Here is a 24,919-nt window from a genome sequence, read left to right on the forward strand (position 1 = left end):
CTATTTATCTTCCGGTTCGATGAGAGCGCGAAAGGTCGTTCAGTGGGTGGTGTTACATGGCCTGGACATCGGCGATTCTTAATTAATACTTGTCGGCCAAACTGAGGATTTTTTGTACCCTTTTAATTGCGTTCAATTCTAAAGGACTCGCCACTGAAATCTTGTGATCTATAACTCACCAACAATTAGTTTGATTTCAGTTAACGGTGCCGCAATCGGTGACGTGTTACTTGTGACGTGTCGACAACTGGAACAGCGGGTCGTCAACGGAGACGGAGGGATAGTGCAGCTAGGCCGGAGTTGTGGGGAGTTTATGCTGCTGGAATCCATTAACCGTTCGCAGCTAGTTTCGTTGTGCAGTTACTTAGACTTTATAACGTTAGACCTACTCACGAAATGGATGGACTAAAAGTAGTTGAAGAAAAGCTAAGAGAATCTGCCAGTATTGGTGATCAAGATGGAATTGAGGAATGCTTGTGCCAGGGAGCAGACATTAATTCTCAAAACCCAATGAATGGATGGTGAGCTAGTTCATTTGTGAAAACTCAGTCTCACTACTGAGTACTGTCATTACTAATCACATTACTAGAAAAAAGTTTCAGTCAGAAAGGAATTTCGGTTTAGAGTATCATACTTTCATGATATTGAGTGATTGAACATATTCATTTCAGATACGAATCCAGGACTGCAGGAGGGGGGGGGGGGGCGGAAGCTGGGACACACCCTGTAAAATGTACATTTTTTTTTGCTTGTCAAAGTTTTTCAGGCAGGTTCTCATCCCGTTATGGATCTGCGTCTGCATTTAATAAATTTAATGAATGAACATTAACTTAATTCTGCATGTCTTTTATTTTAACAAACAAAGCAAATTCTGAAAGTATGAGACGTGAGTAGGGACTGTTCATAATCTAGGACATTTTCTTTAAGCAATCTGTTGGCTGATTTGTAAAATTAACCTCATTTGATTTTCATGTCATTAGACCCAATTTGGTGCTGGTGAGGATTTGTAAGTTGTAACCAGCCTGAAATCAGTGAATGTGTATCTTTGATAAAATTTCAGAAATCAAATTTAACCTCGACTATATGTAGGTTATAATCATTGGGTCTAATTATTTGAGCTTTTTTTGTCGTTTTAAGTTATTCCAAAATTACAGTCTGTAACCCTAGGCCGAGATATCGGTACAACAGAGAAGTTATGAATCTGCTGCTAAAATTTACGTTGAATATCTGTAAATTGATTTGACTGAAATCTTAAATTCTTGCAGAAATTGAAATTCAGGCTCCGAGGATACAAAACTGCCATTGTAGAGTAATTGACTTATATTCTCTTTTATTTGGTACCTCATGTCTGATAATACATTCTCTTGCTGATCCTCTGCTTCATATATTTAATTTATCGTTGCAGCTTGGCCAGGTCCCAAAGAAGATGAAAATAGCTAAAGTTATACCCATTTTCAAGAAGGGAGACCAATTAATTACTAGTAATTACCGCCCAATATCTTTGTTAACTTCGTTCTCAAAAATTCTTGAAAGGATAATTTATAAAAGGACAGTGGCTTTCCTTAAGAAATATAGTATTATATGTGATAATCAATTCGGTTTAGAGAAAAACATAATACAACTCATGCTATATTGACATTAATAAATAAAATATCTACTTCTTTTGACGATTCTGATCACACCGTAGGGTTATTCCTCGACTTCTCAAAAGCGTTTGATACAATAGATCATGAAATACTATTATGTAAGCTATCAAATTACGGTATCAGAGGGACAGCTTTACAATGGTTTAGGAGTTATCTTACCGATAGAATTCAGTTTGTTACAGTAAATGAATCAGAATCTCCAACAAGGCCAGTTTCCTGTGGAATTCCACAAGGTAGTATTCTTGGCCCTTTGCTATTTGTACTTTATGTTAATGATATGAAAAATTCATCTCATGTTCTCTCATTTATTCTCTTTGCTGATGATTCCAATATTTTCTTTACACATCATGATCCACATGTACTTGTGAGCACTATGAATGCAGAATTTAAAAAAAGTAACAAACTGGATTAAAGCCAACAAACTGTCATTGAATCTGCAAAAAACTAATTATATGCTTTTTAGTCATTCATTGAAACATCTACCGCATCAAATACTTTTAGATAATACTGAAATCAAAGAAGTGCAAACAACAAAATTAGGTCTTACTATTGATCACAAGCTTACGTGGAATGCTCATATCAACAATATTTGCAAAACTGTGGCAAGAAATATTGGAGTCATCAATAAGCTTAAAAACGCTCTTCCAGCACAGTCGCTATCCATGTTGTATTGTGCATTAATTCTACCATATCTTAATTATGGAATTCTGGCATGGGGTAATGCCTCTCAAACGAGACTCAATAAAGTCTTGCTACTTCAGAAAAAAGTACTGAGAATAATATGCAATATGTCCTTTAGAGCTCATACAGATGAATTGTTTCGTCATAAACGTATCCTTAAAGTCAATGACCTGTACCGCTTGCAACTATTCCAATTCATGTATCAGCTAGATAGAAATAGTGTACCTAATGTCCTACAAAAGAAATTTATGAGAAACAATACTTTACATTCATATAATACGAGACATTCAAATGACTATCACTTACCCAAAAGTAGAACAGTATTTTCTAGCAAAACTGTATTTTTCACAGGACCAAAACTCTGGAATTCTCTGGACAGAGTAATAAAAGAGGCAGCTAATCTAAACCGATTTAAATTACTCATCAAAAAATTTATTCTGAATTCTTATTGATTCAATCAAATATTTTGTGAACCTCATACTTACCCACGGTAGTATTGATTATTTTAAAGTCAATATTTAATTTTGTATATAGTGTAAATCCATTTGTGTTACAGTGTTTATATATAATTTTATAGAATTTTGCTGATTATTTTACTCTACTTATATCATATTACCCTTGTATAAAATTTTGATAGGGGGTCTACATTTTACAAGCTTTGCTTTTTAGTAGGCCCCTCCACTTTTTTCATTTCATTGCTACGTTTCAATCCTGTGTGTTATGCATTTTTTTTTCAGTGTTAAAATGATTTATTATAAATGTACTTTGATGATTGTGGAATATGAATATATCAATAAATAAATAAATAAATAAATAAATAAATAAATAAAATGTGGAGAAACTTGATAATGTTATATTTTAAAAATCTCACTGTCTGCGCAGGCCTGTGAGTTGATTTAGCCTACTCTTTTTATTTAGTGTTCTCAACGCTTCTCAACAAAGTGGTGTAGGCCTGTGACTATATGAGATCGCAAAAACGACTTTTGTGAAGATCATTTATCAAAAAGCATGAAGTGAAATAGACCAAAAGCTTTAGTCTCTGTACATTGGTTGTTCCGCTGAACTATGTTGGCTCCAATGGGGATGATTGTAAAATTTCAGAAATTGTTAAATATATCACCAAAACGACTCTTATTCCTGTCTACAAGAGAAGGAACATTTATCATGCAAAAAATATCAAAGGTATAAAATGCGAAATTGCATTTTTAAGATAATGTACCTTCTGATAATTGGATGTTTACTGTTCCTGCTCTTGATTCTTCTTGATGTGGTATTTGGTAAATGATCTCGTTCCTTTGGAAGCTGATTCACAAAGGAAGCTGTAGGCCCGGGCTGTAGGCCTACTGGAATGATAGATGAAGTTGATTATGACATTTATTCCCTGCCTCTCTTGTTTTTATTAAGGTTCTTTCACTTGGAGTTGGATTTTTATGTGTAGAAAAAAATTACCAATAGATGAAAAAAACAATCACCTTTTACAGAGAGCTTTATCCTTTGAACATGTTTTTGTCAGCAACAAAAAGTTCGAAAAAGGGGGTACGTCGACTATGTCCCCCCCCCCCCCCAATGATTAGGTCTTGTTTACATGGATGTAAACAATTATTGATGGTTATGGTTTGATTCAGTTCATTTCAATTTATTATCTTTCATGATGAGCCTCTCATTTGACCAGTTTGTAAAATCATTTTTTTTTACAAGGACTGCTCTTCACTGGGCCAGCAAGCGAGGGCATCCTACTATTGTCAACTTTCTTTTGGGGCGAGGTGCTGACCCATCAGTAAGCAACCACAAAGGGGAACTCCCTGTTCAGATGACCGATAATGGAGAAGTTAAAAAGATGATTGGGAACATATCTGGGATCGGTAAGACCTGCCTTTATTAACCCATATTGTTTTAGTGTGAAACTACTGTTCAGACATGATATTAATTTAAACTTGGTACAGCACAAACATTTGCACAAGCATCAGGTGCTCATGTATGGTGGAGTTTAAGGCCTATATAATGTAGACCCATAGATACTGCATTTAACAATAATATTAATACCATCTTCATCATTGTCATCCTCACATTATCATCATTATCCTCCTCTTCATCATCATCCTCCTCCTCATGATCATCCTCATCCTCCTCATCATCATCCTCCTCACCATCATCATCCTCCACCTCCTCATCATCATCATCATCCTCCTCCTCAATCCTCATCATCATCCTCCTCACCATCATCATCCTCCAACTCCTCATCATCATCATCCTCCACCTCCTCATCATCATCATCCTCATCCTCCTCATCATCATCCTCCTCACCATCATCATCCTCCACCTCCTCATCATCATCATCCTCATCACCATCCTCCTCATCATATTTTAAAGATCTTCTCTGATTGTGTATCATGTTGCTTCATTACACTGACTTTGTGTACCTTAAACCAGGGTAGAAGATGATAATTTGAATGTTTAATTGTCTACCTTTTTTTGCCACATTGGGCCGATTGCTGAACTTGGGTGGGGGGGGGGGGGTCAATTTATTTCATTTCGAGGCTTACTTGTTCAATAAGCAATTATGATTTAAAAGCATTCTTCTGCTATATTCATGTAGAATATTGAGGTTCTATAAAATGTTCTTGACTATTTTTTGTGGCATACATGTACGTATATTAGGGGTATTATAAGGACAACTTTTGCCATGAAGCATTCCATTTTGCAAATTTTAGGGGCAAGTTTGGCTGCCATGATGGCAAAATCACCCGTCACCCTCATGTATATATTCATGTGTACTTCATATTAATTCACTAGTGAACATGAAAAGTCTATACTACGACTATAACTTCTATATTATGTGTATACATATTTGCAGGAACATCTGTCACAGTAGAGAAGGAGGCCCTTCCTTTCACACCAAATTACCTGAAGAACCCACCCTTTCCACATGGACAAACAAGAGGTCAGAGGTCAATGGGTTACCAAGGAAACATCAATGGGCACCCTTCAGAGCAGACTGGACCAATGTATGGAGATGGTAAGTTACACATTTATTTACTTCCTCAAAATAAAGGGGTATTAATTGGGGTAAAAAATAAATGATGTTCTTCACAGTACAACTGTATGTAGAAAACTGCTGTACACAATATATTTTAACAAACATGTAGCCATCAAAGAATACATTTTACAATCTGCGATATGATACCACGAAATTTATTCCTGAATCCTGAGGGGAATTCATAGTGAGGTTGGTTGTTTTGTTAATGACGAGAGCATAAATATCATAAGGATGCAGGACCCTGCTTTAACATTAAAGGCAGAGTGATTGATACAGAAAATATATGAATCACACTAGATCCAACTCAAAAACTCTGTGATGTCAATACCAGCATTCTTGTTTAAACGTTCGATGCTGTCACAAGCATGGCCCTCGGAAGCAGGGCTGAAGCACCCCCAAAAATTTCCTTGGGGTGCTGAGTGTAATATTCTCCAAAGGGACTCCAGGTGTTCTGGAAGATGTGTAAAAATGAAGAAAAAAATGTAACTAAAATGACCTCCATTTTTGTAGTGAAAACCTTTTTTTTTTGCTTTTCAAATTTAAATCAGCACCCTAGTCAAAAAAGGGCCCTGGTCACTAGTGTTGATTGCCCCAAACATCAACACCAGTAATAAACACCTGACCACGCTTTAAATTACCCTTTGTCTTTTCGGTTGTCTGAACTCCAGCAGTACTGGTGTCACAATGATTAATTCAATTCCAAATAATTAAATTCATGGGTTCTCATTCCAAGTATTCTGTTTGAAGATCAGTTTCAAAGCTCTGTGATCAATACCAGTATTCTTCTTCGTTAAACATTTGATGCTGTCACTAGTGTTGATTGCCCCCACATCGACACCAGTTTAATAATAAACACCTGACCACACTTTAAATTACCCATTGTCTTTTTGCTTGTCTGCACATCAGCAGTACTGGTGTCACAATGAATAATTCATATCAAAATAACTTGATTCATGGGCTCTCATTCCAAGTATTCTGTTTGAAGTAAAATTCATGTTTTCTTCCCCTACTCTTTGTTGAGCTTATAGGTCCAGTACAGGAAGGATTCTTTTTTTTAGAGGCAAAGGAACCACAGTACTATCTACATAAATCATATCACTCGGGGCCTCATTAATCTGTAGACTTAGGCGAAATTAGGCCCAGAAAGGACAGAAGATGTATAATAACACTTGTTTTCCAGACCATGATAATCGCCTTTCAACTTTTAATATTAAAGGTTGACTGAAGCGGACTTTGCTCCCTAAATTGTTTTTAAAAATAAAGTTTCATTTTCAGAATGCATTTAAACACACCTCATATATTTCCTAACAAGAAATCATAGATGATTACTAAGCATTGCTAATTGAGTTTTTGTCTATAATTATTATTTACAGAGCTAGTACTGAAAATCAGAGAAGCAGAATCAGCCGAGCGTGACTTCATCGAAGTCGAACTTCCAAGAAACGCTCTCACATTTGAGAATCTTGTTGAACTGTGCTGCGAAGAACTCCAGGTGGAGCCCTCCAATATTTCGAAGATCCGGAAGTTGCCCAACACCATCATTCGGAAAGATAAGGATGTTGTTAGGTTACAAGATTTTCAAGAACTTGAACTGGTTACCAAGAAGAAAACTCCATTTGGATCTACGCCTTACTCAGTGCCTCTGCAGAATCTACTTTATTAAAAACCCTTTATGGACTAGAGTTCATGTATTGGTCGATTTGATCACTAGATCTTCTCCAATTTGGCAACATTAAATTTTGTTTAGTTATTTGACAAAATTCACTGAAACGGTTTCCAGGCAAGGAATGTTAAATGTAAGAATGACCTCCGATTCCCAGTTTGAGGAATTGTGAGAATCAGGTGCTTTGTATTTAATGAATAGTTTTTAGAAATAATTTCTGATTATATTAATAGGGGTGTTTCATGAAATATGTTGTCAGTGATCATCATTTCCTCTTTGCTATTTAGAATCAATCTTAGATATTTGCCTGGGAAAATCGTAGATAAATCACTTCTTGAAAACTCTCTCAAGTCCAGGAGATGTTGTACATTGTATTTCTCCCATAACTTACCTGGGCTATTTTGCGAGCTTAAATTCCTAAATTCCTGGGGGGATTATGCCCCCCAAGATCTCAACCATGGATCGTGCGATCGCATCAAAAATTGGTACGAAGGTAGAGAATGACATAATCTATGTAGTTGCATACATGTAGGTACTTGCAAATTTTGATTGAATTACTCTTTTTAGCATTCAAAACATTGAATTTATTATGAAAAAATTCCAGTAACAAAATCAATTTCATATGTATTTAGATTTATATTTAATTTTGTTTATTTTAATTTTTCTAATGTATTTCTTTGTTTTATGTTCTTTTCATTTGTATTGTTTGTTTTTGACAAAATACGTCTGTTACATCAATTCTGGCCATAAATGACATCAAATTGAATGACTGCTGTCACTTAAAGTAAAAATTATCACTCATTTATGAATTTTAGAGCTCTGAAAACACATTTTGAATTGACTTTGTACAAGAAATCATGTTTTTAAGCCATTTTGGGCCTGACACTAACATAATGTTCTGTTATTTCTAAACCCGGACGTCACAAATTTGGTCTCAAAAGCTGCATAAGACTTGGAAGTAAAAAGTTGGTGTGTTGAAAAAAATGCGTGCAGCAGATTTATCATGAAAAATGTAAAGGGGGCCAGAAAGGCTGACCACCCCCCCCCCCCTCCCCTCGCCAGGTAAGTTAGGGGTAAAGGAGATTAATGCACAAAGCAAAAAATTCCAGGGGAAATATCTTGAAATAGATAAACCTGAACATAAGGAGGAATGAAGATAACTGGGATTGAAACTATATTGTTACGTATTCTATTACCTATTTGGGTGTGCCAAATTTTATATGAATTTACATTATTTATATCAGATATTAGTGACTAAGCAAGTAGAAGAAAAAAATAATTGTCTTGAATTATATTATTATATGAAGCATGATTGTATGCTTGGACAGTTTAACAACTTGTGAAAAAAGATGTTACACTGAAAGCACAATTGTGGTTTGTTTTCCCCCACTAGAAACAAAATGTGCTGGTAACTTTTTTTTCTTTTGTTTCATCTTTGAGACCACAGTAATCCTTTTACATATGACAGGTATATTGCATGTTTTGCATATTCTGGTTTTAAACAAATTGCTTTGACTTGGGCAGATATTTTACCTTTTAGAAGGTTGAATTATGCAAGATTGCAGGGTGTATTGAATGTTGAGATAAAAGAAGACCATTAGCGTTCTATATAACTTCAGACTACTTTTGTGCAATGAGCTTTGCATGAATTCATATATTTTGAAAACTGATGTTTTATTGCTAAGAAAATTAGTATTGTATTTACATTCATTTTTTTAAACCTGGGTAATTAAAAAAAAAATATTTCAGTATAAATCATGGGTAAATATCAAATAATTTATTGAATGATATAGAATGGGATAAGTGCAATGTTTTCAGTCTTCCTTTCCATTCTATTTGTATTTGTTACTACCCAAATATACATCGATGCAACTTCCAAGTACTTTTAAAGACTGCACGAATTGGGTATGCACTTTTCACCAACTGTAATATCATAAGGCGATATTGTCCTTCATTTAAGTGTTGACAAAAAAAATGTCAACAAAGATTTAGAATGTAATGTAGGTTTTTTTTCCGATGGAGCATAGGGTCTTGATAAAACACAAGGCTTACTGATTTAGTGTACATGTATATGTTCACCAATGCAATCAGTCATAAATGATATTCTTTGAATATCAATTGACTTTATGTTGTGAATAATAACAAAATTATGACCTTTTTATATTTGTGTTTTCATCCATCAATGGTGGCTGGATTAATAACATTGAATTTTAACATCTTTGAGGGAGACCCTGAAAGAACAGCATGAACCCTAACCAAATGATTTGTCCATTACCAGTGATAGCCTTGTCTGCAGGCACAGACCCTGATTGAAACTGTAATCAACAACAGGTGTGTCTTCACACAAGACTAACACAAATTCAACTTGCTGTGAGAGACCTTCTGTATGTAGGTCATTGTCAGGAACTTTAGGCTGTATATTCAGACAACTTTCATCACGTGAAGAGTTTGCACAGCAAACAACATGTAGAATATCACTCATACAACTTTGAATTAGGTATTAATGTTTTCATCTTTGCTGTATGAGACAAAATCTTAGGAGAGAATGAAACCAAATCCAAAGTGCAAGTCAAAATTTACAGATTTTTACCAAATTATTTATTTAAAATATCTTGTCACCTCAACAAGTTGATTATCTGAAAGTTGACTTGGGATTCATTAACATAGTTTGAAGTGTAGAGCATGCTTTTTTTTAGTTTGGTTATTCCTATTTTATATACATGGATTGAACCTCCCTTCCTTTTGATAAGAAGTACATGTAGATGGATCAAGTGTTTATGAATTGTGTGAATGCATTGTTTGCTATGCCTTTTTTATGATTATGGTGCCATAAAATGTGTAAATTTGTTCATATATTGCATATGATCCGAGTATGTAATATAGCATAGTATACACATATTTGTTATGTTTTTTTCTTTCTTTGGAGTTTTATAATCATAGTAATTGGACATTATAATATTTTGCTGTATCATTGCTTCTTCCCATCAACAAATATTTTACTTGGTGTTATTCATTGATTTCAGAATAGAATTCTGAAGTTTGTGTTTGACATTTATGTATACCTATTTTATATTTTCATACAGGTACATTTTGTCCCTTTGTATTTCCTGCGGTTCTACTTGCTTTAAGCTCTATGAACATTGTCTATTATTATCTTTGATTGTTATCATTATCATCACTGTTATTGTAGTTATTTTTTTCATTAGTATTATAAATATAATCACATCATCAATGTTACCATCCTCATCAAAACTATAGAGTTTTCGCAATTGCGACGGATTTTACAACATAGAAAATCTATTGAACCTGCCTGTCCAATCACCAGCTGAGAGGTCTTTGTCACAAATTAGTGGACTGGGATAGCTGATCATCGTAAGATTCTGAGCCGACGCAGGACGTTACTGCTTTTTTGATTCACTGATTTTCGACAGACTGCTTTGTCATGAAGGGCTTTTGACATTACATTTTTTTGTTGTAAAATCTATCCTTGTCGCAATTGCGAAAATTCACTTTTATCACAGCCACCATGATTAGCACATAATCATCAGTTCATCACCAAGATCACTCTCCGTTATCATTAGAATCACCATTAAAATATCATCTTCATCACTATCATGCCATGACTCTAATGTCTTCACCATTATCTTTATCGTCAACTTCACCATCTTCATCCCCCCCCCATCATTATCATCACCACCACCATCATCACCATTATTGCCACCATCAACATCATCACCATCTTCATCATCATCACCACCATCATCATCACCACCATCATCATCACCATCTTCATCATCATCATCACCACCATTATCATCACCATCTTCATCACTATTCATCATCATCTATCAAAAATTCATAAAAGTTATACCTGAATGAAATGGACCCTTGAAACACAAGTGGCATTGAAAAACATTTAATGAAGTGGATTATAATCTTCATAATAAAATGAAATGTACTAGTAGACCAGTCATTGTATGTCATGTTTAATTTTTTGTATTCATTTGTAGGAGTGCTGTGGCTCAGTGGATAGGTCTCCGGACTTTGAACCACAAGATCCAGGGTTCGAATCCAACCACAGCGCTTGCATTCTTTGGCAAGATGTTTATCTACGTTTGCCACTCTCCACCCAGGTGTAGTAAATGGGTACCTGATAGGAAGGAATACCTTGAATGCTCGATGTGCCCGATCAGGGTAGCCATGCTTAAGCCGGGGTAGTAGTATGCAGCGCTTAGAAACATTTTGGTTTTAGTTTAGGGTCTACATAAACTAATGTGGAGATTTTCAAGAGGGTAAATTGTCATTGAATCAATAAAACACACAAATATAAATGTGGAAATGTAAACTACAAGTAACTTTACCAAAGTCAAATCTTTCGGGATCACAGAAATCTTTTTGCCTTGGAAGATGTTAACATGTTTTACATGAGCTGATCTAAAAACGTTATTCTTCTTGGGTGATAAATTTGACTTGTGGAACATAAGCAGATTTACCTGGCAATGGAATTTAGCTCTTAAATACCTTTGCTTTTATATAAATTTCAATTCACTCATAAATAATGCAATCGCTTTTCGTTCATAAGTTTTAAGAAAATAAAAATTACTCATGAACCAAAAGTGACTCAAAGCGAATCCACAAAGCTTCAAAACATTAAATTGTGTTTTTTGCCACATGAAATTCAACTGTTGGAATTTGCCACGGCTAAATCAAATTTAAAGTTTCACAGGACCAAGGTCAAATGTCATTTAGGGTCAATGAACTTTAACCATGTGTTGGCATGAAGATTGAAATCTTTTTTAAATTGGGGGAATATAACAATTTGTTTCTAATTCCGTTGAAACTCAGACCTCAAATGACCTTTCACTTTGATTTTGAGATTTTTTATTTGTGAGATTTTGGAGATGTATTATTTAGAACCAGGCCAAAATATATTGATTTCAGTGGGGCTAATTATGTTTTCATGAGGTCATATCTACGGCCCCATGGACCGATTCCCACCGAATTTTGGTAGTGGGGGTTTTTCAACATGCTGTAACAAAATATGGTATCAAAAATGTTGAAATGAAAAAAAAAAAAAATGGAGACTGTAGGCCTACTCCATTACTGACTCGACTAAGCATTACTCTGCCTGTTGTGAAGAATGATACACTTTTATCATAACTATGATTTAAAAGTCATCCACATTAATGAATTATCTCTCATTACACAAAGTTCAACATTTGATCATTGGATTGATTTTAATGATTAATTGCATTGATCGTTAACTGCAATCAATCATAGAATTCAACTTCACGATCAATCACTAAGCTGTGAGCCTATGCCTCCATATGAGCTCTATAAAAAGTCTATTATACAAATAAAGAACATTCATGTGGGGACGTTGTGGTCTAGCGGTTAAGACTCTCGTCTTTCAATATGAGGGACATGGGTTTCAATCCAAGCTATGACGTGTTTTCCTTTAATTTACCCGCTGGCGAGGCAAATGGGTACCAGCAGGAAGTAACTCCTGAAAAAGCTGTGAGCACCTGAATCAGTAGACTAGATTAGCCGGGGTGATATAGGATCGCCTTGAGCACCTAACAAGGTGGATGTGTGCAATACAAATCCTTATTATTTTTAAGTGCAATGGACGAAATACTTCATAAAGTGAAAGATGAAATGATCCATTAAACAGGGCGTAATATAGTCAACAACTGTTCATCTTTAGTTGGGATTATCTTATCTGTTGTCCTAAGTAGAGTTCATTTCTTTTTCTTTCCCCCAATCTTTGGTGTTGGTTTCCTAGTACTAGCTTGACCACTGCTTCCTTGCTTTGCTTTCTTGGCTAGCTTTCCTGGTGTGACTGAATCTTCTTTCCTTCTTTTTACTGTCTTCTTTTCCACCTCACCATCCTCATCTGATCCATCCTTCTTTGCTGCTTCCTCCGCTTCAAATCTCAGCTGTGTTTGCACTTTAAAAGAAGAAATGAAATATGAAAGGTTAATTTCTTCATTACAACATTAAGATTTGTGAGAATCTGAACATGTTCTGTTCCTGGTCCCAATCCACAAAGATCCTCAAGACAACAGTCCATTTGTATTCAAAATAATTTAGAGTACTTTTAGTGCATATTGGAATCAAGTCCAAACACTTTAACCGAGGGATTATATTCATGTTACCTTATGGGACCGTTTGTGAAAGTTGTCTAAACTTATAAGTAGTCATTAATTGCCAGTTACCATAGCACAAGTTTGACACAAGTGCTTCTCGTCCAAACAAAAGCCAAGGATCCGACAAATGTTCAACAACAAATATCAATGAAACGCCTCCCTGGATAGCATGCCATACTTGACTTACAGAATGATTAAAAATACAATGTTGTATACATTATTTTGTTTATTGAAGCAATAAAGATTATTAAGAAAAAAAAAGAAACCTTACAAAATGTTTCAAAACTTACTTTGCGTAATGTCTGAATTATCAAGCACATTTTCTTCCACCTCATTCTGTTTCCATTCTTCATGGACTAGGGATGTGTAGATAGGGAGCGAGACAGACTTCTCCGTCCTTACAAAGATAGATTTGACATTAGACCAGCCTTCAGGTACAATCTTCTTCAGCGATGTGATAGCAGACATGATGTTATCTGTGATCTCTTTTGCGCTCATACCAATATTAGCCACAGTGACAGTGCTGAAAATAAAAAGAAATCATTTCACCATTTGTTCTGTATCTACTCCCATGGACAGGGTATGGAGACAAATCCTTTGGTAAGATCATAAAACTGTTAATATTAAAGGGGAAGTTCATTGGAAGTATTATATTGTTTATGATTGTGATGTTGATCTCAGTTATTTGGTAATAGATCATCCTCTTCCGAAAACCATGACAGGTCAATAGAACTAGTTATTAGTGCCAGTCAGTAGCAAGTTTTCCTGAGAGCTAAACTAAATAACTGGTCATGTGATTGACTTTACTCAATTATTACCAATAAAAAAGCATAATTGTTTTTGCATTTTATTACTATAGATCCAATCACTATTCCACTTACAAACAAGTAATTATGTGTTTCAAATATATATTTTGTAGTTTCCCAGACTCTCTAATATGGCACTGTAGAGGACATACCTGCAGCTCCCTCTATGGGTGAGAATAAGATAGGCAGCATCGATTGTCTCAGTAATCTCTTTCTTCAAATCTGTTTTTCCAAGATTCACTGTGACTGGATACCTGGAACATAATAATATATCCAACTATTAGTATTTGAACTTCATGAATACTACTAAATAAGGGATAATAGTAATAATGCATATTTCAAGATAGTGTTGTAAGACACAAATATATCAACTTAAGGTTGGTAGATTTCCTTCTCACATTAATAATTATCCACAGAATATACACCTTTATAATAACTTACAACCCCCTTTTACATCTAGTAATATTTTAAAGACAACTGAAATAAGACACATATTTATAAAAACACTTTAGTTTCTTTATCATATACCTCAATACTTCACAAGCCCGATTCCTGTTTTTTCTAAATATATGATGCATACTTAATAATTGGATAAGTGCTTTCCTTATAAATCAAAGCAGGAAAGGAAGATACTTCAAATTTCAGAATTTACTGGTGTCAGATGGGAAACTGTAATCTACTTTTTCACTTTAAAAAAAAAGAAAATTAGAACTTAAATTTTCTACAAACACTCAGAACTATACATTGAAAATCAATCATTTAATCAATATAATTTCACACAAAACATTCTGCCAAATGTTATTGACGCTCTTGTACAACCAGTATCATTTTCTCTTCCTGCCATTCAGATAATCAAGCACTGGTTCTGAGAACTACAACATGAGGTGCCAATTACAGTGTCCACTGTTACCAACAGGTGTTGGCGTTTGACGGATTTGTACATCGGCCACAGCACCAGATTTTAATGAGGCTGGTGCTTGGAACATAAAGAGTTAGAAGCAGAGCGATCAATAACTTGAATGATATAGCCCGCAAACTGTGTTTCAGTCAGGTGCTGATTGCTCAACCTGTCTAGATCAACCTCTGGTTTGAACTGAGATAGCTTGATTCGGGCTCTCAACACCAACACTGACCCCCGACACCAGACTAGAAAGCCCCCAGTATACACTTACTTATTGCGTTTGTAGAATTCTTTACCAAGATTTGAATGCATCAATCGGATGATTCTATCGTCTGCCAAGAAGAGATCGTACGACCTTGCCATCTTCCTACGAGCCTCAAACGGAATATACTCTTTCTTGAACGTCTTCAAAGGAATAACCTTCACAGACAAGTAAAATAACATGTAGGAAAAAAAAATTCATTGGTCAACACCAATCCCTATCACATACACAGACCTTTTAATCGTTTGGGTGATTTTAAGTTCAGTGATGATTTGAGAGCTAGTGTTGGGACAAAACAGCTACAGCATCAAACTTGAGATAAAATAACTATGGTGCAGTGACTGGTGTTAAGCGATCAACAAGACCTTATATTTTTAAACCTTAACAATGGATTAAGGAGTGTAGGACATTAACAGGGTGTTGTGGCATGCAATTGTTGCTGATTATTTTCCAAGTTATAAAGGGAAGTTATGAATCAATGAAGAGTTTCAAGCCCTGGGATACAACTTTCAAATGGTAATTCGATCCCAGGTATGAATAATCATATCATATATATCAACATCTGTCAAATTTATTAACCCTTGTGTTAACGGTCGTTTGACCTTCAGTAAAATCTTCTGACCCAGGCCTAATGAATCTCAAATATTTTTGCCATTTCATATAATAAATGCCTTTTCTGATTGTCTTAACTTTCAGATATTGTTTGTTATACCTTAGTAATAGATAAAGTTTACATACATGTACCTCCCAATTTTTCAAAGCAAATTTTCTACTTTTTACAAATTTAAACCTGTTGCTTAAAATCATCTCAACTAACCTCACTGACATTGTTTACACCCTTGCTATGGAGTTTGTCTTTAAAAAGGGCTTGGCATCTCTCTGAGTCGATATTTGGTTCATCCTTGACAAACAGACACACATTAAGGCTTCCAGCATGCGGTCTGTGAGGTAGCTTTCTGTAGAAAATACAAATTGAAAATAGATATTTGACACATTTGTCATTCTAACGGCAACCTCAGATACATACCATAGCGAGAATTCCATGGATGATACCACTTGACGGAAAAGTTACCATGTAGTAATTTTTTTCTTGTATCGGGCCCAGTATGAAAGACCTATTATCTAAGTTCAACACATTTGCATCATGTCCAAGCCATACTTCCAAGTCATAGGTGTCTGTTTTACAATGTATTACATTTCATGCAACTGCAGTCTGGAGTGTATGAAACTACATTTTCTAAAAATTTCATGCAAGATTTGAGTGTGAATTTAACATGCTTAGTGTCATTATTGAATCATATAAGGAGGATATTGTTTTAAGATTTTTTTTCCCTTTCATTCATGACCTAGAATCTGCTGACAAAAGTAAGAAATTGTATTCTGACAGACACATGACATGATGCAGGGTGCGACATAAGCGCTTGCCCGATTGCCCGGGGCAAGTAAAAGTTAGAGTCGGGCAAGTGTTTTGAAGTAAAGACAACAACTACTTGCCCGAATCGGGCAAGCAAAATTCTCATTGTGAAATTACATTTTACAAAGTTTCCCCATACTTCACACTAAAAAAGACAGAAGAGAAAGAGACAAAACAAAGTTAACAACTTCCCTCAATTCAAATTGCAAGCCAGTTTGCAACATTTTTGGGATCTACACACAAAAACACACACACAGAGTCAGCATACATGTGGCTGGTGCGCCCAGCCTCCAGCCTGTGTGGCAGGCTAGGCATGCATGGATCTCTATGCTGCTGTGCACTGTGCACACCGTCCTGTACTATCCCCGATCAAACTTTGAATCAAATTAGTGAACAAGCTCACATGAAAAATAGTTTTTGCAACAAAATAATCACAAAATCGGCGGGAAATTGTTATACTTATATGGATACTCAGATTACTGATTTGGTGATGTGATCGGAGGAGCAAGTTATTGAGTTTTCATAACTAGTTTCAGCCGTTGTTTTTTAGTGTTGTGATCGGTGTAGTGGGAAGAAAGATGCGTGCAAGTCCACGATGCCGCGATGATTCATTTGATTTTTAAGTTTGTCAATGTTTCTCTGTGAAATTTTATTTATTTCTAAAACGTTAATTTTATCCAACAATTTTTTTAAATATATTTTAAACAAATAGCAAGATTTTTGTTAAATGATTGCATATTTTGTTTTGTTTCAAATTTGAGCTTTCTTCCTCTTTCTTTCTTTGTCTTCCTTCCTTAATCCTTACTTAATTTGCTACCTTTCTTTCTTTCTTTTCTATCCTTTCTTCTATCTTTCCCAGTTGCCTTTTTTGTTCCATCTATCTTTTCAAATTTCTTAGCTTTCTTTCCTGATCTTTTTTTTCTCTCTCTCTGTTCATTTTTCTTTGTTTCTTTTGTTTTCTTACATCGTGTACTCTCCTTCTTTCTTTAGATTTCCTCATTTTTTTTCTTCCTCTAATTTTTCTTTGCTTCCTTCCTCTCTTTTTTCTTTTTGTTCTTTCTTTCTTTCTTTCTTTCCTTCTTCCATTATTTTCTTTTTTTTTATTGCTCTCTTCACTTCATTCTTTCCTTCCACTAAAGTTTCATCCTTTCTTTCAATCTTTATTTTTTTCTTTTATTCTCTTTTTCCTTATTCTATCTTTCCTTTTTTGCTATTTCCTTCCTTCCTTTCTTTCTGTTTTTCCCCCTTTCTTTCTTTGTTTTCTTTTCTTTCTTTCTTAAAAAAAATGCAGGAAATCTTTTTTCTTCATTCTTTCTTCCCTTTTACTTTCTTTTCCCCCTTTTTTTAATTTCTTTCCATTCTTTCTTTTACCCATTAATTCATTTTTCCTTCCTTTCATGTTCTTTTCTTTCCCTTTTTCTTTATTAATTTCAAAGAATGAAGGAAACCCTTTTTCTTTCCTTTATTCTTTCTTTCTTCTCCATTCATCTCTTTTCTTTCCTTTTTTCTTTCTCTCCATCCTTTCCTTCACCCATTTATTTACCTTCTTCCTTTCTTTCTTTTTTCCTTTCTTTCTTTCTTTCTTCATTCCTTCCTTCCTTTCCTTCTTTTTTCTTTAGTTATTTTCAGTGATTCCCCTTTTTATTTTGTGTCACAGTCACATACAAAAGCACATGAAAATATATGAGAGAGAAAATGAATCAAATGGTGTATTGACACCAATTTCGGTCATAGGAGGTAAAATAACTTTGAAAAAAAAAATTACAACGTACAATAATAGTTCACGTTAAAATAAGAGGAAAGGGGCAACTGTATATAAAATCATACTTTTTTTTTTGAAGCGGTAAAACATTATTTTGAAGGTTTTTTTTCGGGCAAGTATTTTCCAATTATTTAGAAATTCACTTGCCCGACTGGGCAAGTGCTTCTAAAAAGTTATGTAGCACCCTGCATGATGGCATTAGAATTAGATGTTGTGGCAACCAATGATAAAGTAAAACAAACAAAAAGGGCACTGCCTGGTACATACTTTCCTGAGTCAAACCTTTGAATCTTTTAAAGCTAACAAATCAAACGAGAACTTAAACTGACAGCAGGATTTTTAATTGTATACTTACATTTTATGAGTGGAACTCTTCTTGGTTGTTATCTTCCAGACAGACAGCTGTAGCTGGACCTTGAATGGTTCTCCAAACAGCATTTCATTTCCATCTTTTTGTGTCTTGTGAAAAGCAATCAGTGCAGTTGCCGCTTCTTTCACCTACGAAACAAAAATCCAAACACTTCAAACATTGAAGAATTATTATCAGGTCTAATTTAAATGGAATCAAATCAATATATGATATTGAAAATTGTTAATTTTGAATTGGGATCCTGCCCTATTCTGATTGTTGTCATTGATACAGCGGTTCCCAATCAATTGCAATATTTGAATTTTACTTGGAAAAGTGTTCATGCCGGTGTTGGGCATTTTAACCTTGCAATGTGATTGAGAGACTTGCTATGACATTTGGCTTGCCATGCTTGCGAACAATTACTTGTGGCCTGTCGAGAAATTTGCTCAAATGAGTCGGCCGCGCCGGCCAGGGCGATACTAAGCATTGCCATGGCATTAGCGCGCTTTAGTCTGCCCCTGGCCTGATTGAATGAAACTTTGATCAGCAAGTGCAAGTGTGTCTCCACGCAAAGTCTAGCACATACAGCAAAAGGGCTGAGTAGTACACAAGGCTAGGTACGCCACTGATAATTCAAATCTTCATCCAAATCTGTTGAAACTTACCTCAACATAAAGAAAATGTGTCACCCATTACGATGATGTATTGATTAAGACATATGATGAAGAATAACTCAAGTTATGATTTTTTTAAGAAATGATTTCTAAGTATTATCCATTCCGAACGAATTGTCGACCATCGAGTATCAATCACCACCGCGCATGCGCATTCGGGGATTGCCAATTCGGGGCGGAGATTTTACATCGCGCATAAACGCTTCTCGCGGCATGGTGACGAAGCGTAAGTGCGCATCATTTGTGAATGAGATTGGTCATTTTCGCGGTGCTCATAAATATGCATGTGCGTTCATGATACGCATATATCGGAGTATTTTGTTGTTTTGCAAGGCACAGTGTGCAAGACGATTGATTTGAGACTTGAAGTTAATTTCACATGTTTTAACTAGATTATCTGAATTACAGTGCACAATTACGACATGGAAGACCATTGGGATGGATTTCAAATATAATATGTAAGTGAGTTGATAACATTTGGTTTTGCATCTTTCTTTTTTCAAGTTGTTTTGAGATCGATAATTTTTTCTTTCATTTTAATCATCATTTCTTGTTTCTTGTCTGTCCACCGCAATTTTTTGTAGTCCTATGTTAAATGTTCCCCTTCAGTACACTGATGCCTGAAAGTATGAATCCGAAAAATGCACCCCCCCCCCGCGTTCATCCTTTCTCTCGATCCCTAACAATAACATTAAAAAGGATAATAACATAAGCTGATACTAGATAGAGTTTTGACAAGTTATTAAAGTCGTTTTTTTTTTTTTTTGGAGAGGCGGGGTGGGGGGGGGGGGGTGATGTAATTCCCATTCCCCCCCCTCATTTTTTGTTTTTATTCGTGACTTGATATCCTTGCCTTTACGTGATTTCCTATGCATGCTCAATCCTTGAAACTTTACATAATTTTAAAATATTTTTACAGATCCATAGTACACCATACAGAACTCTTTTTAAAGGAGCTATAGTCTCACGTTTGTCTCTCTGTTTTGTTTCCTTTTCTGTGAGTTCCTTTCTTCTCATTTTGTTCCTCTCCTGTACTAACTTTACAACCATTTGCTTTTGTTTTTGCTCCTCTAGCCTCACTTTTTTCCCAATTTCATTGCATTCATTATTTTGTTTTCTCTTTCATCTACAGGAAATTTTTGTAGCCAGGAGGCTGAATCATTTGATGAAAACATCAGTTTGGATTCGACCTTACCACAGAAATGTTAGGGGCCCTATGAAGCATTGCATCCGCTCTGCCAAACTGCCTCTCACCCGAGATATTTGTAGAACTACACGATGCACTTTCTGCAGCAAGATCCAGCTAAAGTTGTGATGAACTAGCATATAATAGATTTCTTATATTCATAACATTCATCATTCCAGTTCTTAATTGATATTTCAAAAGTTTAATAAATCACTTTACATGCATTTAATATATTTCTTATATTCATATCATTCATCATTCCAGTTCTTAATTGATATTTCAAAAGTTTAATAAATCACTTTACATGCATCATATTGAGCTGTACACTGAATCTTGCCTCATAAGATCATTTGGCTTCAGCTCTACATAATACCCCCCCCCCCCCAGCAATAAAAAATGAAAATCTAATAAAACAATAGAGCTGCAGGCAGTAGCGTACCTAGGATTTTCCACGGGGGGGGGGGGGGGGGGCAAAATCGTCCGCCCAAAAATTTGACAAGCAAAAAGGTCTTCAACCACAAATAAAGGATTTCGTACTTTCGGTCTTAAACTTCAAAGGAGGGGGCCACCGGTGGCTCATCAGGGGGGGAGGGCAGGGATACGTCCCTTGCATGGGTTGTGACTCGTCGGGGGGGCAGTCTGCCCCCCCCCCCATAGGTACGCTAGTGGCTGCAGGTCCACCCACCCATCTGTATCAACCATTACCTCCAATGAGAATACCTAATTTTAAATTTTATTGAGCAACTTCATTAATACTGTTAAAATATCCAATTTATATTTTTATGTGGAGTTAATTAATGTAACCAATGCCAACAAGGAAAAAAAATAAAATGAATACTTTCATGTGTCAGTGTGGATTTGTCATTTCTTTTTTAAATTTATTTTAATATTCAGATCTGTATGTGTATCCTTTTTCAACACTGTTCCTTCTCTTCTCTACTGCATGTGCCAAATTGTTTGTTTTTTTGCTCATACTTCTTAAATAAATCATGAAAAAATTACATAAAGTCTAAATAAAAATATTTAAACAGACATACAAGAAAAAAAGTGTTAGTTTGGGGTGATAGAAAATGTTAGAAGACAGTTGGGGGGGGGGTGAGATAAATCAATTGTTTCTTTCTTGTCAATTTAAAAGCTGCAATTCACATTTGTGAATAATTAAGTAGTTGGTAGAACAATTCCTGCTTAAAGTTGCAGTCTGAATGGAATGCAGGATCGCCAAGAACAAAGCCCAGAGGCAGAGGTGGGGTTGGTTTTTTTAAGGCGGCATTTCCATCACGCTTTCTTGGAACCACAGATATTCGACGGCTCATGCAGCCCAAGTCTGTTCATTGTTGGGCCCCTCGACTTCAGATCAGTAAGTATTGCCATGCTCAAATGGAGGTAAGAAATTAATCTGAATGAAAATAAAAATATGAAAACAAAAGAAAATTAAAATGATAATGAATTAAATTAGATCTAGGCCATTCATTTTTAAAATAATAAAAAATTTAAGTTTGATTAGGCCAAAAGAAATCATGTTACATGAATTTTCAACAGAATATAATCATCAAATAATAAATCAAGACTAAAGTAAATTACCTAAAGTAAAGGCTAAAATTAGGTTCGAGAAGATTCAGAAAGTTGTTGCGTCATTTGCCATTTTTTTTCAATATTTTATTCAATCAAAATGAATGTGTCAGTGTGGGATGTATTTCTGATTTCTACATTTGTGTCTGGTTTTCAATTCCTAATTTATAAAAAAGAAAAAGTTTTTTTAAATCAAAGAAATACCAGACATATCACGGTAGACGGTCTGCTACACAAATTCCAATGCGCAGGACTACACACCGCGGGCAACCAAAAACCCTAGCAGCCGCCATAAATTAGCCCGCGAAACGCGTCGCCAAACTTCCCACGAAAATCCCACGAAACAAATAGCAAGGGCGTTTAACATTCGTCCGTGGCAAATGGTGGCAAGAAATGCTGCCATGAATGAGGTAAGAAATGAAAGCTTACGACTTCAATTTTCGAGTAGCATATGTATTTTTAGCGTAATATGTCTGATAATTCCATGAAAATAACATATAATGATGATTTGATGCATAAACTGTACTTACAGACTGTTTTAGTGCAATTTTTGTTCCGATCTCGACCCTCCGTCGCAAGAGCTTACCGTGCAGTATAGCTGAATGCATTGGGAAGATGATGTCATCGTTTTCATTCCCATTGATATACGTTTACCATCCTAGACAGGAGACTCAAGTAGGGCTTGCCGTTATTGCTCGCACCGGCTCCCGAAGCAGCTTGTCGCCATTTTCGTACGCGAAAATGATGACGCGAAAATCGCGCCCTCTCGCGCTAGAGTAGCGTACCTAACAAGGCATGAGTAGGCTGCACATTCAGACCCTTAACTCGAATGAAGGGTTTGCACAGCAGACTAATCGCGCTTTGCCGCGTGGCAGCCCATACAGAATCACTCATTCTATGAACAACTACTCCCTGTTTTGGCGACCACGTAGTCATGACGTGATCTGTGCAATTGACCAATCAATCAGCGGTCTCCGATTCGCTGAGACGGTCTATCCGTTGTACACAGTCTATCACGATTTACCACTGTTTGATTCTTTTTCCTTCAATAAAAATAGAGATTGGATAATGACAATTGTCTTGCCATATTACTTTCCACCAATAGAGGGCGTACACAAAATATGCAAAAAATTCAAGTTTTTGAGCGCTGAGTCTGGTGAATACAAAATTAAATTACTCCCAAGTTACTATTTACTACTACTAATGAAAAATTGCAACTGAATGGAAATTAGTATTTTTGGACACAAGTCAAAAGTGATATTTTAATAATTTTTTTAATTGTGTGCTGTGTACAGCATTGGCATACCATAGTCCTACCTGTGGCTGTAGATTCCCTACAGGCAGGATGGTAATGAACCCGGGCTTGAGACTACAGAATTAGTCACAGATTGACGATGCAACAAACATGAAAACCTATATCTGGGACAATACAGACAGTCTGAGTCTGTAAGACTGTAGTACTGTACGTAACGAATTTATCAGCTTATCAGAAAAGCTACTACTAGTACCAAGCTCACCTTTTCCCTTTTCACGCTACCACCAAAAGATGTATCCATGCTTTAATATGCTAGTAGTCTACGTAAAGGAAAAATACGACTTTTTGCATTAAAATAATGATGCAAACTGTTCCGAATTGCGAGACGAACTCAGCCACGTGCAATAGATTCTATGGCACGCCAATCGGGGGACGATGGAGGGCCAGGGAGGGTCTAATGCTAATCTATAGGCTTCCCAGATAGGCCTATACCGTGGATCCACCTTTATGGTCGAATATTATTTATTTATTCATTTATTTATTTATTTATCTATTCATGTATGTATTCATTTATTCATTTATTCATTCATTCATTTATTCATTTTCAAATTCATTCATTTATTCATTTATTTATTTATTTATCTATCTATTTATTTATTTGCTTATTTATTCATTTATTTATTTATTTATTTATATATCTAATTGTATATTTATCTATTCACTGATTAAACTGTTTGTCTATTCATCTATTTTTATTCATTTATATTCATTCATTCGTTCATTCATTCATCCATTCATTCATTCATTCAATTACTTTCTAATCTTCATAGAGTTCGATATAATTGAACCTATGGGGTCGTAGAAGGGGGGCACCTAGCCACCACACCATCAGTGCAGGAGGTACAATTTGCTATGGAAAATATGATAAAGTAAGGTATAACTGAAATTAATTAATCAACTGTCTATAATAATAATAATAATATTATAATACGGTTCTTGTATAGCGCATATCACAATTATTAGTAATGTCTCTATGCGCTTCCAAAGGACTTGGATATTATTACCCCAGCTGTAGCTTGGCAGCCGTAATTACTAAGATTTCAAGGAATAAATTCCTGCTAGGTACCCATTCACCTCACCTGGGTTGAGTGCAGCACAATGTGGATAAATTTCTTGCCGAAGGAAATTACGCCATGGCTGGGATTTGAACCCACGACCCTCTGTTTCAAAGTCCGGAGACTGATCCACTGGGCCACAACGCTCCACCAAGAAAAACCACTAATTGCAAATTGAATACAAATCATATTTTCAATTAAATTAACATGCGATCTGATACAAATATCTATTTCATTAAGGATAATTCATATATTAATTTAATTGGAATGCCAGGGGGATTTTGCACACTGTGAGAGAAAACCTTGTTTAGGGGGTGTTTGGAAATAATGTGGCCACGCGTGTCACAGCAATACATTTGACTGCCCCCCCCCCCCCCCTGGGTTGGAATGTTTAACTGCAAATCACCTCATTTCATTTACATACATGGATTTTTGTACCTTTTAATT

At 35.6% G+C, this 24,919-nt stretch overlaps 2 protein-coding genes across 3 annotated transcripts; one reads left to right on the forward strand and one right to left on the reverse strand.

Annotated features, from left to right (window-relative positions):
- The first annotated feature begins 6 nt into the window (after positions 1-6).
- Positions 7-10,991, forward strand: LOC129269563 (ankyrin repeat domain-containing protein 40-like). Its single transcript, XM_054907075.2, has 4 exons — positions 7-521; positions 4,026-4,189; positions 5,182-5,343; positions 6,738-10,991. Exons 1-4 carry the CDS (start codon positions 397-399, stop codon positions 7,025-7,027), a joined length of 741 nt encoding a protein of 246 aa, XP_054763050.2. The 5' UTR covers positions 7-396; the 3' UTR covers positions 7,028-10,991.
- Positions 10,928-23,789, reverse strand: LOC129269568 (ribosomal L1 domain-containing protein 1-like). 2 transcript variants are annotated; one of them, XM_054907079.2, is made up of 7 exons: positions 23,620-23,789; positions 18,677-18,819; positions 15,963-16,101; positions 15,155-15,303; positions 14,135-14,236; positions 13,467-13,699; positions 10,928-12,977 (listed from the first exon to the last, which is right to left on the reverse strand). In XM_054907079.2, the coding sequence occupies exons 1-7, from the start codon at positions 23,656-23,658 to the stop codon at positions 12,769-12,771; spliced, it is 1,014 nt and encodes a 337-aa protein (XP_054763054.2). In that variant the 5' UTR covers positions 23,659-23,789; the 3' UTR covers positions 10,928-12,768. The 2 variants fall into 2 exon arrangements, with proteins under 2 accessions (XP_054763054.2, XP_063962047.1); XM_064105977.1 differs by lacking the exon at positions 23,620-23,789 and adding an exon at positions 19,339-19,599.
- Between the last annotated feature and the right edge of the window lie 1,130 nt (positions 23,790-24,919).

This window comes from Lytechinus pictus, chromosome 10, assembly GCF_037042905.1.
Source record: "Lytechinus pictus isolate F3 Inbred chromosome 10, Lp3.0, whole genome shotgun sequence".
Classification (NCBI taxonomy): Eukaryota; Metazoa; Echinodermata; class Echinoidea; order Temnopleuroida; family Toxopneustidae; genus Lytechinus; species Lytechinus pictus.